Source organism: Saccostrea echinata, unplaced genomic scaffold (genome assembly GCF_033153115.1).
Source record: "Saccostrea echinata isolate AGI-Se365-2 ecotype Australia unplaced genomic scaffold, CSIRO_AGI_Sech_v1 ptg000001l, whole genome shotgun sequence".
Taxonomy (NCBI): Eukaryota; Metazoa; Mollusca; class Bivalvia; order Ostreida; family Ostreidae; genus Saccostrea; species Saccostrea echinata.
Genome location: NW_026889750.1, coordinates 37,988,702 through 38,001,520, shown reverse-complemented (window position 1 = coordinate 38,001,520; position 12,819 = coordinate 37,988,702). Strand labels below are relative to the sequence as shown.

The 12,819-nt window shown below is 36.4% G+C and overlaps 2 protein-coding genes across 6 annotated transcripts in view; one reads left to right on the top strand and one right to left on the bottom strand.

Moving 5' to 3' along the window:
- LOC133191131 (RNA cytidine acetyltransferase-like) overlaps nucleotides 1–12,819 on the top strand; it is a 298,447-nt gene that overhangs the window by 108,831 nt on the left and 176,797 nt on the right. The window lies entirely within an intron of this gene.
- LOC133191066 (myotubularin-related protein 13-like) overlaps nucleotides 1–12,819 on the bottom strand; it is a 49,907-nt gene that overhangs the window by 23,659 nt on the left and 13,429 nt on the right. For 4 of the 5 annotated variants that reach the window (XM_061326748.1, XM_061326765.1, XM_061326772.1 and 1 more), the window contains exons 3-17: nucleotides 11,104–11,358; nucleotides 10,840–10,942; nucleotides 10,191–10,307; nucleotides 9,765–9,897; nucleotides 7,232–7,340; nucleotides 6,251–6,364; nucleotides 5,847–5,888; nucleotides 5,147–5,227; nucleotides 4,813–4,926; nucleotides 4,034–4,162; nucleotides 3,747–3,845; nucleotides 3,180–3,328; nucleotides 2,527–2,689; nucleotides 2,150–2,368; nucleotides 1,608–1,805 (exon numbers count right to left, since the gene is read on the bottom strand). In XM_061326748.1, the coding sequence (XP_061182732.1) occupies nucleotides 1,608–1,805; nucleotides 2,150–2,368; nucleotides 2,527–2,689; nucleotides 3,180–3,328; nucleotides 3,747–3,845; nucleotides 4,034–4,162; nucleotides 4,813–4,926; nucleotides 5,147–5,227; nucleotides 5,847–5,888; nucleotides 6,251–6,364; nucleotides 7,232–7,340; nucleotides 9,765–9,897; nucleotides 10,191–10,307; nucleotides 10,840–10,942; nucleotides 11,104–11,358 (2,025 nt within the window). The remainder of the gene's footprint in view (nucleotides 1–1,607; nucleotides 1,806–2,149; nucleotides 2,369–2,526; nucleotides 2,690–3,179; nucleotides 3,329–3,746; nucleotides 3,846–4,033; nucleotides 4,163–4,812; nucleotides 4,927–5,146; nucleotides 5,228–5,846; nucleotides 5,889–6,250; nucleotides 6,365–7,231; nucleotides 7,341–9,764; nucleotides 9,898–10,190; nucleotides 10,308–10,839; nucleotides 10,943–11,103; nucleotides 11,359–12,819) is intronic. The other variant, XM_061326757.1, reaches the window with a different exon arrangement.

The window sequence follows — 12,819 nt, the reverse complement described above, 5'->3', positions numbered from 1 at the left end:
GGGCTTATAGTTACTTGGGAATGGACTTGCTCCAAAAACTTTAACCTGGTCACTCAACTGGAAAATCTAGGTCAGATCCAGCATCCGAAGCAAGTGTGGTAGTGTCCATCCCTAGATGCATCATCCATGCAAGTTTGTTCAAGGTAGAGCTTATAGTTACTTGGGAATGGACCTGCTCCAAAAAATTTAACCTGGTCGCTCATCTGGAAAATCTAGGTCAGATCCAGCATCCGAAGCAAGTGTGGTAGTGTCCATCCCTAGATGCATCATCCATGCAAGTTTGGTCCAGGTAGGGCTTATAGTTACTTGGGAATGGACCTGCTCCAAAAACTTTAACCTGGTCACTCATCTGGAAAATCTAGGTCAGATCCAGCATCCGAAGCAAGTGTGGTAGTGTCCATCCCTAGATGCATCATCCATGCAAGTTTGTTCAAGGTAGACCTTCTAGTTACTTGGGAATGGACCTGCTCCAAAAACTTTAACCTGGTCACTCAACTGGAAAATCTAGATCGGATCCAGCATCCGAAGCAAGTGTGGTAGTGTCCATCCCTAGATGCATCATCCATGCAAGTTTGGTCCAGTTAGGGCTAATAGTTACTTGGGAATGGACCTGCTCCAAAAACTTTAACCTGGTCGCTCATCTGGAAAATCTAGGTCAGATCCAGCATCCAAAGCAAGTGTAGTAGTGTCCATCCCTAGATGCATCATCCATGCAAGTTTGGTCAAGGTAGGGCTTATAGTTACTTGGGAATGGACCTGCTCCAAAAAATTTAACCTGGTCACTCAACTGGAAAATCTAGGTCAAATCCAGCATCCGAAGCAAGTGTGGTAGTGTCCATCCCTAGATGCATCATCCATGCAAGTTTGTTCAAGGTAGACCTTCTAGTTACTTGGGAATGGACTTGCTCCTAAAACTTTAACCTGGTCACTCATCTGGAAAATCTAGGTCAGATCCAGCATCCGAAGCAAGTGTGGTAGTGTCCATCCCTAGATGCATCATCCATGCAAGTTTGGTCCAGGTAGACCTTATAGTTACTTGGGAATGGACTTGCTTCAAAAACTTTAACCTGGTCACTCATCTGGAAAATCTAGGTCAGATCCAGCATCCGAAGCAAGTGTGGTAGTGTCCATCCCTAGATGCATCATCCATGCAAGTTTGGTCCAGGTAGGGCTTATAGTTACTTGGGAATGGACTTGCTCCTAAAACTTTAACTGGGGACGCCGACGCTAACGCCGACGCCGGGGGTATAGCATAAGCTCATCTCGACTTCGTTGAGGTGAGCTAAAAAGCTCTGTGTGCAATTCTAATTTCCAATACAAATTAAAAGAAGTAGAATGAGATTTAATTCAATGAGCTTTTAATTCAAACACATTTTTAAATACAGTTGAACTTTGGTATCTCGAACAATGATATTGCGAACAACATGAATATGTCAAAGTGATTTGGAAGTCCCAACCCCTTATTCTTTAAGTATTTTTACTCTGGATATCTCGAATCCTCAGATATCTTTAATTTTTTTTTTCTCAGTCCCATTGAGTATTACAAGGTTCGACTGTACATGTACTATATACATATTTTGACATCTCTATTTTGACAAGGTACCTACTTTATGTGTGGGTGATCCAAGAAAGCTATCATGCTTTTTATCTTTGACATTATTTTCCTCGTAGTGAGGTGCGTACAACTGCTGGATCTGTTTCTGTACGTCCTGGTAAAAAGCTGCCTCCCAGAATTGCATGTTCTGCCACACAGCATGTTCTTGTACACAGGTGTATGCAAACTGGATGATCCCTGTGCACAGTTTCTGTAAGCATGAAGCAAATATAGAATCTATTTTATTCAAAATATCATTCAGGAAAACAGCACATTCACTCAAAAATCTTTTTAATTATAGGTACATTTGGCTCTATAAAGGAATGTTACAATATTTTTGCATTGCAGAATGTGTATTGGGATGTAAGTACTTAACAGTATGTAATGTTTAGGAATACAATTGTAAGTTAAGTGGGATAAAAATGTCTAAGGAATAAAGGGAGATCAGAATCAGAAAGTAATCTTAATCAGATCTTTTTGGTGAAATCAAAATCTCTAACAGAATCTTTAGCATACAGTACATCCCTACTCACTCCAGTGGATGTAGACCCTTACCCTACAAAAGGTTGTAGCCAGAGGTAAAATGGCTGCTGCCACTCCATTTTCATCCATGCTGGAGTCATTCTGTAGACAACAGTTGAGGAGTTTGACCACAAGGTCAAACTGCTGGTGCTCAAGGACAGCTCTGTTAGACCTGATGTGATAACTCAACTCCTGGGTCAAGGCCAGGCGAGTCACGCGACTCTTTAATGCTCGTAATACAGCAGGGAAGATCTGAATATTCAAGTACATTAATCTGAATCTTAAGATATGTGTAGCTATATATAATAAAATCAATAAGTTCTTTTTTTCTGGATTGGATTCTGAATGAAGACTTAAGCATATTTTATTCATAATAATACTGTCAAAATTTACAGATATTTTGCACTTACAATTCTTGCATCAGAGATTTTGTTGTCAAATACAAAATTAATGCAGTTACGGAGAACTTCGAGTCGTCTTGCATTGTTGTCCATCATTCTCTGTCTGTCTACAAGTGCTGTGATTGGTGTTCCCATGGGAACGATCCTCACCTGGTTAGGTCGCACAGCCATTCTGTCAAACATTTCAGGGAAAACATCAAAGCATTATCATAATGATTAACAATACATGAATAATAAATGTAGCTAAATCTCCAAATTTCCTCGATCAGAAACACTATTATACTGTACATTGGCAAATAATCACAATGGTTTTAATTTCACTATGTTCGCGATTCATCATTTTTCCATGATATTAAACCCATAGTGAATGCTATAATTGGTTTTTAAAAAACGTTTAAATGCTTATACGAAATTTAAATTAATTTCTTGCAGCATGAAATTAAAAAGCATCTCGATTGGTACTTTTTGAGAAATTATGAAATTTTAACAATGTGGAATTGAAACGACTTACAGTATACGATGATCTTATAAGTATTTTTACATATCATTTTAAATAGTTACATGTAAGTGCTTTCAAAAGCACCTAAAACATTGATCATTTTTGTGACTTTGTGTGATGCTGAATTATGTTTCATTAGATTATACATTCCTACAGAGCTTACTTTGGGTTTTGTTTTTCTATTCCCTCCTTTAAGATTTTGTGTACAGGCTCACTGTCGAGCAAAGGAAATGGTGTCTGATGAATCCTCGAGTATGCCCCATCTGTTGGTTTGGGAACTTTCTGTACATAGGGCTGGGGATTGGGGTTCTCCTAAGGAGTAAGATACAGTATCAAAATTGTAAATTATTACCTAACAAATTCTGTTAGAACTAACAATACCCTTCTAAATATATTAACATTGTAAATTATATGTATATTTACTTCCAAACAAAATATTTTGATGTAGTTTTAATATAATATCACATTCTTAATTCAAAGGTGAACTTATTTTAGCAGTAGATCTGCCCTCTTAATTTCTATGTATGGATACCTCAGAAACACACATGTACATTGTGCACTGTATTTATCTTCATGAAACATTTGAAGAAATTGAAAATTGTAAATGAGTGGACTAATTCACAATTGCATTACTGACTTAAAATTGAAAAAGGGACAATTCTATGTACATGAATGTTTACAGCAAAGAGAACAAAAAACATAAGCCTGATTCTACGATAAATTTTCTTACATTGGTATTAAGTTGCTTGGCTAGATCTTTAATATGCTCCATAATCTTCTCCGAGTCAGCTGATTCTTCTGTCAGCTGATCATGTATATTTGCATAGACCTATAAAAAAAAACACAAGTAAAATCCAGTACTCCTTATAATATTGATATTACCTAACAACAAACATGTACACAATTATATGAATTGCTTCCCCCCTTTTCAGAACAGCAATCAATATAGAGAAATAATGACTGGTCACAAAGTATGATCAAAATAACTTTAAAAATGTATACTTGAGCCAAACTTACCTCATCAAAAATATCACAGGTTCTGTAAGGAGTTCCTCTTTCAGCTACAAATGTACCAAATCCCATTCCTTCCAGGACTCGCACAAGGAATTCATCATCCACCATTCCTCTGTGTCCCAGGAAGTTTGCCTAATGAACACAATAAAATACACCCATTCAAAGTCTAATTATATTTATAATATAAATACATTTCCACTCTCTTAAGAGCCCTCTATACACTGCACACTAAAGAGTTCTGATTTTGTGATACTTTTATGCAGATAGAGTAATCTGCCCTTTGATCAAAATAAAATAAATTGAAATGTACAGTTTATATCTTCATTTGTGATCAAATCAAGCATTCATAAAATTTTAATATGCTAAGATGAATAGACTGAACACTTCATTTGCAGGCATTTTGCCCACTTAGGTAAACAACAATGATTTCTGTTCATCAGTACTTCATTGTCTTTGAACATTTTTCCTGGGGGTAAATGCAAGGTACCCTATGTTGAAAATGTGATAGATAAGCTCAATATTTATACCTTTACATACTATAATTTTCTCAATGTCCAAAAAATCTTTTCCTCTAGTGTATAGAGCTCGAGGGTCCTTAATTCCAATAACCCAAAATTTCGGGTTTTGTAAATTTAATTCCAAAAATTTGTATTGCAAGCAATGAGCATGAATTTTCTTTTTCCAGAAATGTCAAAATTTTTATCTCCTTACAATTACACATGACTGCCAAACAAAGCTGTATCTTAGAACTGACAATTTTTCCCGGTATCTTTTCTTCCTACCTTATGGAAGGTGATAAAAGGTTCTGGGTGTATCCTAATCACGGTCAGACAAGATCTGTATCCAGTTAGGAGCTCAGCAAAAAAACGAATAAATATTGCACGAATTTCTTTATCCTAAAATAAAACAATATAGAGCTGCAAAAAAAGCATCCAATCAAAACTGCATAGATTGCTTATGGGTTTTTTTTTCTTTCTTTGTCCTTGTCATAGCAACTGTCAAGAAAATTGAAATTTCCATTAAGAAATCATGTAACTTCAAAACAAATAAATCTATTATATATGCATGTCATTAGGTAATTCATAAATGTACAAGATTTCAGTATAAATGACAGACCTTTTGCTCGAGTGAGGGAGGTTTTTTCGGGGATGGAGGAGGAAATGCATAGTCTGCCATCAGGAGATCAGAGTTCATCACCTGGTTTAAGAAGAACATTTATGTAACTTTCAATATACATGTATGCTGAAAAAAAAAATACAATTCCTTTTTTTAAAAAAAAAAAAAAAATACCATTTGCAAATCTGAGGCTGACAAATGAAGTATGGCAAAAGATTTCTGCTATGAACATGTTTAGTTAAATTGCTGTATAGTTTTTTTGGAACTCAAAAATAATGTCCAATTGTTACTGAAATACTGATGAATGATGTCATTGAAAGACAGTCTTTTGTTTTGCACTTATAGCAAAACCACATGTTTAGAGTAGCTTCTTACTGTTAGTACATGAAATTCTGATTGCTCTTGATGGGGAGAATGATGAATTATCAGGGTGAATATTTAGTTTTCTTTGTCTGAAGGGACATAGAAATATATTCATGCTATAGCCATCTCAATTATTTGCCAAGATAGAATAAATTGCTTGCAAATGACAGTTGAGTTGGAGTGGGGTTTTTTTCTTTCAAAGATGACAACTCTCCATGTTTTGTCAACTCACATAAGGCAACCCATTTTAACAGCTATCAATGCATTCCATGATTTCAAGCAAAAGATTATCAGTTTTTAAAAGTTTTAGAGCTGAAAAAAGAAATCCTTGTCTTACCATTTCTGACCAAGTAAATGAAGAAATGGAATCTATATCTATCTGAAACCCAAGTCATTGGAACATTTCAATTCCACTTCAATTCTTTTATTTAAGAATCATCAAATATTGCTTTATAAATAAATGGACATTTTTTAAACCAATGTTTTCAGAATATTGAAGAAAATAAAATTTTCCTAGTTATACTAACTGTAAAGAAATATGGAAAATAAAAGTTGTGTGCACAAACATATATCTAGATAAACTTTTCTATCCACAAGTATATAAACACTGCAGAGTAAGAAAATCACAGAAATTAAATGCATGTCAGCAGATGTGACTTTACAGGAAAAAACAAACATTCCATTCTTTCAAGCTAAGAAGCTATGTCACCACACTGCTACAGAGAGTAATTAGTTGGTTACCATGGTGAGGGCTTTCTTTGCTCGGGACACCATGGGTTCAGGTAACGTCGGGAGATTGACACATTCTGGTATGTGGACACTTCCTCCATCAAGATCAACAATGATCACATCCACCTGATTAAAATGAGTACAAATTAAAAAATTAACGATCTAATCATCAGATTTAATTCAGTGCAACATGGATAATAAATTTCATCTCATAGCTTGCTGAACACTTGGTACATATATTTTAATTTCTGGAGGCTTTTGCAACAAAAATAGGACTAACTCCAGTACACGTAACGCATGAAATGTTGCACGTGACTGAGGTGGCAACATCTGTGATTATCTGTGATTATATTATATATTTATTGACTGGGTTCAAGAGCAACATGCGTTTTGTCAGACCCAAGAACCAAACTGTTTGCCTGAGGCCGTTAGGCCAAAGGCAAACAGTTTGGTTCGAGGGGTCGACAAAACACATTTTACCCGAGAACACAGTCAATAAATGTTTTGTTATACCTTTTATTTATTTATTTTATTATTATTTTTTTTTGGACATACATGTATATCGAACATCAAAACAATTGCAAATGAGATTTGGCTGACCCCGCCCATTATGTGATGTAAGCGGTCCAACATCTCATCGACAGGTCCAATATCTCACTCTGCGGTCAAACATCGATTTTTTTATGCTCGCTCAGAAAGACATGGGAAATGTTAGACTTTTATTAGTATTGATTTATATAGGAACAAATTTTTAAAGGTATAACAAAAGTATTTGCTGAGGTGGGATACACATTTTAGCACCTTATGATTCTTTATATTGTACCAATACTTGATACTTGTGATCTTTGATATGTTTGATGAATGCAAACACAACACTCATTCATAACTGTACTAATTAGTCAATGATCTAAACTACACTAAATTTTGAACACACTAAAATGAAATTATAGATATACAGCGTTTATCTAGCATTTTCATTTTTACTCGACCTACCAGATCAGCAGTGTCTTCAGCTAGGGATGAATGCACTCCTGCTATGAATGGAGTGGGTGTGTTCAGGACTTCAACCAATGGTGCAGGCAAGATAGGAACATACACATAACTGATAATAAAAACAACAGAATGCTGAAATTTAACTAGAGATGAAAATTAAGACCTTACAGATTTACATATTTGATCCATAAAACCTAATTTTGTGCAGTTATTGTTCCTAATCAAACCAATTACACAACAGCATCTTTTAGAGTATAAACATAGGTAATCAGAGATTACAGAGCTCACCTCAATGAATGTTGTCTTTCAGTAAGGCAAAGTCCCACACTAAACTAATAATCTAGGAGTGTGCATCCCTAGATGCAACATTTATGCAATTTTGGTCTGATAGGGCTTGCAGTTACTTGGGAATAGACTTATCTGAAAACTTAAAACTAGTCACTCATCCAGAAAATGTAAGTCAAATCCAGCATCCGAAGCAAGTTTTGAGATTGTTCGTCCCTTGATGCATCATCCATGCAAGTTTGGTTCAGATAGGCCTTATAGTTGCTTGGAAATGAGATCTGCTCCAAAAACTTTAACCTGGTTACTAATCCGGAAAATGTAGGTCAGATCCAGCATCCAAAGCAAGTCCAGTAGTGTGAATCCTTAGATGTATCATCCATGCAAGTTTGGTCAATATAGGGTTTATAGTTACTTGGAAATGTTTGTTTGTTTGTATGTTGTTTAACGTCCCTCTCGAGAATTTTTCACTCATATGGAGACACCACCACATGCCTGTGGAGAGCTGCAAATTTTGTCCTATACTCAGCACTTACGGCCATTGAGCAGTGAGGGATCTTTATCGTGCCAGCACCTACTGCAACACAGGACCTGGTTTATACAGTCTCGTCCGAAGGACCGGTCTCCACGTCCCACAGTGGGATTCGAACCCGCGACGTAAGGATCAACTCCTGTCTTCACGACTCTAGAGCAGACGCTCTAACCACTGCGCCACGCGGGCGACTACTTGGAAATGACATCTGCTCCAAAAACTTTAACCTAGTCACTCATCCGGAAAATGTAAGTCAAATCCAGCATCTGAAGCAAGTCCAGTAGTGTTCATCCTTAGATGTATCATCCATGTAAGTTTAGTCAATATAGGGCTTATAGTTACTTGGAAATGAGATCGGCTCCAAAAAATTTAACCTGGTTACTCATCCAGAAAATATAGGTCAGATCCAGCATCCGAAGCAAGTCCAGTAGTGTACATCCTTAGATGTATCATCCATGCAAGTTTGGTCAATATAGGGTTTATAGATACTTGGAAATGACACCTGCTCCAAAAACTTTAACCTGATCACTCATCCATAAAATATAGGTCAGATCCAACATCCGAAGCAAGTCCAGTAGTGTGCATCCTTAGATGTATCATCCATGCAAGTTTGGTCAATATAGGGCTTATAGTTACTTGGAAATGAGATCTATTCCAAAAACTTTAACCTAGTCACTCATCCGGAAAATGTAGGTCAGATATCTGAAGCAAGTTCAGTAGTGTGCATCCTTAGATGCATCATCCATGCAAGTTTGGTCAATATAGGGCTTATAGTTACTTGTAAATGAGACCTGCTCCAAAAACTTTAACCTGCTCCAAAAACATTAATCTGGTCATTCTTTAGCTTAAATTGCAGCATCTGAAACCTTGACTGGTACAATAAAACACACTAGAAACATCCTCCATGCATCTCTGACTAATATAGGCCATAGAAGTACTTGAAAAGAAAACTGCTTCAAAAACCTTAACCTGGGACGCCGACGCCGAGGGTATTACATAAGCTCCCCCAACTTCGTTGAGGTGAGCTAAAAATCATCTCTGTGTCATGTTGGAATTTTTGAATTTCCTGGGTGGCAGTCAATGCAATAATCATCTGGTAAATAAGACATGAAAACAATACCCTTGGTCTGTTATTACCTGTATCTGAGCTTGGTCTGTTATTACCTGTATCTGAGCTTGGTCTGTTATTACCTGGATCTGAGCTTGGTCTGGTATTACCTGGATCTAAGCTTGGTCTGTTATTACCTGGATCTGAGCTTGGTCTGTTATTACCTGTATCTGAGCTTGGTCTGTTATTACCTGTATCTGACCTTGGTCTGTTATTACCTGAATCTGACCTTGGTCTGTTATTACCTGTATCTGACCTTGGTCTGTTATTACCTGTATCTGACCTTGGTCTGTTATTACCTGTATCTGACCTTGGTCTGTTATTACCTGTATCTGACCTTGGTCTGTTATTACCTGTATCTGACCTTGGTCTGTTATTACTTGTATCTGACCTTGGTCTGTTATTACCTGTGTCTGACCTTGGTCTGTTATTACCTGTATCTGACCTTGGTCTGTTATTACCTGTATCTGACCTTGGTCTGTTATTACTTGTATCTGACCTTGGTCTGTTATTACTTGTATCTGACCTTGGTCTGTTATTACCTGTATCTGACCTTGGTCTGTTATTACCTGTATCTGACCTTGGTCTGTTATTACTTGTATCGTTATTACCTGTATCTGAGAGGGTACTGAAGGATGGTGATTGCCTGACAGGCGTCCGTGAGCCGTGAATGACTTTGAGAATGGAATAGAATCTTGTGATCAGTGAGAGCAGCACAAAACAATGTCAGAACATTTTGTATTCCTGAAAAAGTATGAAGAATTGTCTTTTTGTTTCTGTTTTTATGAATTCTTGGAGATCGATAGCAATGAATATTGCATGATTGATATTTGAACTACTGGTAAATCCTACAACTATAAAGTATCCTTGTCTACTTAACCATGTCAGAAATACCATAAAAAGAAATTTTTGCACAAGCTTAGAAATATTTTATACCAAAAATTAATCAAAAAGTATATATGATGTTTTGATTTTAATTCCTGAAATTAGTATGGTCAGGGGTTATCACAGAACCTGAGTTACATTATAAAACTGACCTAGCTGTTGGAATAGTAGTGCTGTGACATTCCTGGAGGTGGGGACTGTGGCACTAACAGGAGGCTGGAGGGCCTGTCTATCCCCCGCACCAATCGAAAACCGAATCTGAGGACCACCTGCCAAAAAACAAAGAGTAAACAGAACATTTCCTCAAGGACGAAAGTGATCACCCTCAACAGTAAACATTTGTGAATATGACAGTTTGTTTAATCTACATTATAATCGAAAGTAGGAATCGGAAATTATATAGTCCTTAAATCCAGGTAAAATTGCCTGAAATTACAAAAAATGGTCAGGATAATCACGGTCGCTGGTTGCATTAGACAGGTGGTCGTTTAATACAGGTATAATATATAGGGAAAAGCGTTGGGAGGAATTCTTACGGTCACATATGACAGTGAGTCGCTTAATACAGTGGGTCGCTATGGCAGTTTTAACTGTATTGTGAATTTTACTTTTAACTCTGTTTTCCTAGTGTTTAGGGTAGATATTTACCTGGAGGAGGTTCCTGTACACAGCCTAGCTAGTGTTTAGGTAGATATTTACCTAGGGGAGGTTCCTGTACACATCCTAGCTAGTGTTTATGTAGATATATACCTGGTGGAGGTTCCTGTACACAGTCTAGCAAGTGTTTAGGTAGATATTTACCTGGAGGAGGTACCTGTACACAGCCTAGTATGTTCCCCACCAACACCTCTAGCTGTACATCTAATTTGTCTACATAAGCTGTATAGATAATGCCCAGACAATTCTACAATTCAAAACTCAGAATTAGAACAGTCAGTTGTCACTCAACAATTTATTAATCACCATATGTTATATGTGTATACCTTCAATATGCTCTCTTTTTTTAAGAAACCAAATTTTGTATATCAGGGAAAGGTAATGCCTTTCATGATAGCAATATCATACCTTAAATGTCTCAAAGTAGTCTAGCCGTGAGACCAGAACAAGACATTTTGGAGAGTACATGAGGGAATGTATATTGAGGGCAGTGTCCTCTTCTGTGTCACCATCGTCTGACTTTGTGGGTGAGATGGCAACACTCTCGCTGAACGTCAGAACAGACAGATAGTGGCGGTCAGCATCTATGTCCGTCAGGACCGCCACAAAGAATTCCGGTGGCTGTCTCTGTGCTGAAAGTGTCCATCCAACTGGCCGACAAAACTATAAGCAGAGCAAACAGTTATTTTTAAGTGCAACTGTTATATTCAAAAAGAAATCAGTGCCTAAGTATACATCAACAAGTTCCTATTTCTGTAATTATGTATCATGCTTTACACTGTTGATACCAGCAAATATTATCAAACAGATGGAGAATTCATGTAGGATAATGCCATTTGTCCATTTGTCAAAACTGTAAATGTATAATGTCACAAATATATCTTACTACCAGTATTCTCATGCATTTCCTGGAGTCTAGATTACAGATAAAACTAAAATTAATTTCTGTATGACACAAGACTCCCATGTCAAACTGTTTTCCTTATTTATATATCTGTTGTGAAGATATTGCCTTTTCTTATCATGAAAAAACAACAGCTCTCTTCGTTGTAAAATATATATCTCATTGCCTTCTCTGTTTTCAGTGACTGAAATTATAACTATTTGACTTCCTCATCAATTTTTGCATAGATAATGGAGATTATCTCATACGAAAGTGTAAAAATTTCAAGTATTTTTATTGAAAGTTCACACGAGAAAAATTAGAACTGATGACAGATGGCAGTATCTGAGTGAGCATCCTCCTTAAAGAGAGCACATCCTCCTTAATGTGAGCATCTGACAGAGGTATGAAGTGTGCCTTACTGCCAGCAGCCTCTCAATGGAGCACCAGCAGGAGAGAGTTAGTAGGTCATCAACCCTTTGCTGCATCAATTACTGTTAAATATATAGACTTGTGTGTGCACCACAGGAATTCCTGTTTTGTAATTGATTCCACAGTGCAAATCAATTCTGGGTTTTTGTTCTTGAAGCCTCTTTTAAAAAGCTGGTTTTTAATAAAAACAGTTTCCTCTTTGAGTAATTATATTTCTTTGTTATTCTTGGTAAGCCACACTTTAAAAAAACAGTATGCATCTATGAAGACTTGATAGTATACACTATACAGTTATTTTTTTTAATGACTTTTTTTTCATAACAAACATGTCGTAAGACAATGATTCTCAAAATACTAATTGACTGATATATTTCACAATGCTTCAGGCACATATTAGTTTTCAATATCAAATCTGGGCTAGAGTTAGTGTTAAATGAATGGTACTTTCCTACAAACAACCTAAAATATTTCACTTAGTCTAAGTGACATTAATTCAAAATATAAGTAAATCTCTTCACTTTCGAACAATTTGGGAACAATTTTACTTCCTTACACCTCAACAATCCTTGATCTATGAATCTCAAGCAATAATTATCACTAACTTTGAATTATGAAAACAAATAAACATAAAATTCATTTGAATATAATACAAATTTTTACAGGCAAATCCTCAGGATGCAGTCAATGTATAGGTGTACCGATCAGTACATATGAGTACATTGTAATAGGATACATACGTGGACAGAATCACTCCATCCTTGTCAGAATCCAAGTCACAGAAGATATTAACAGTAACTAAAGGTAAATGA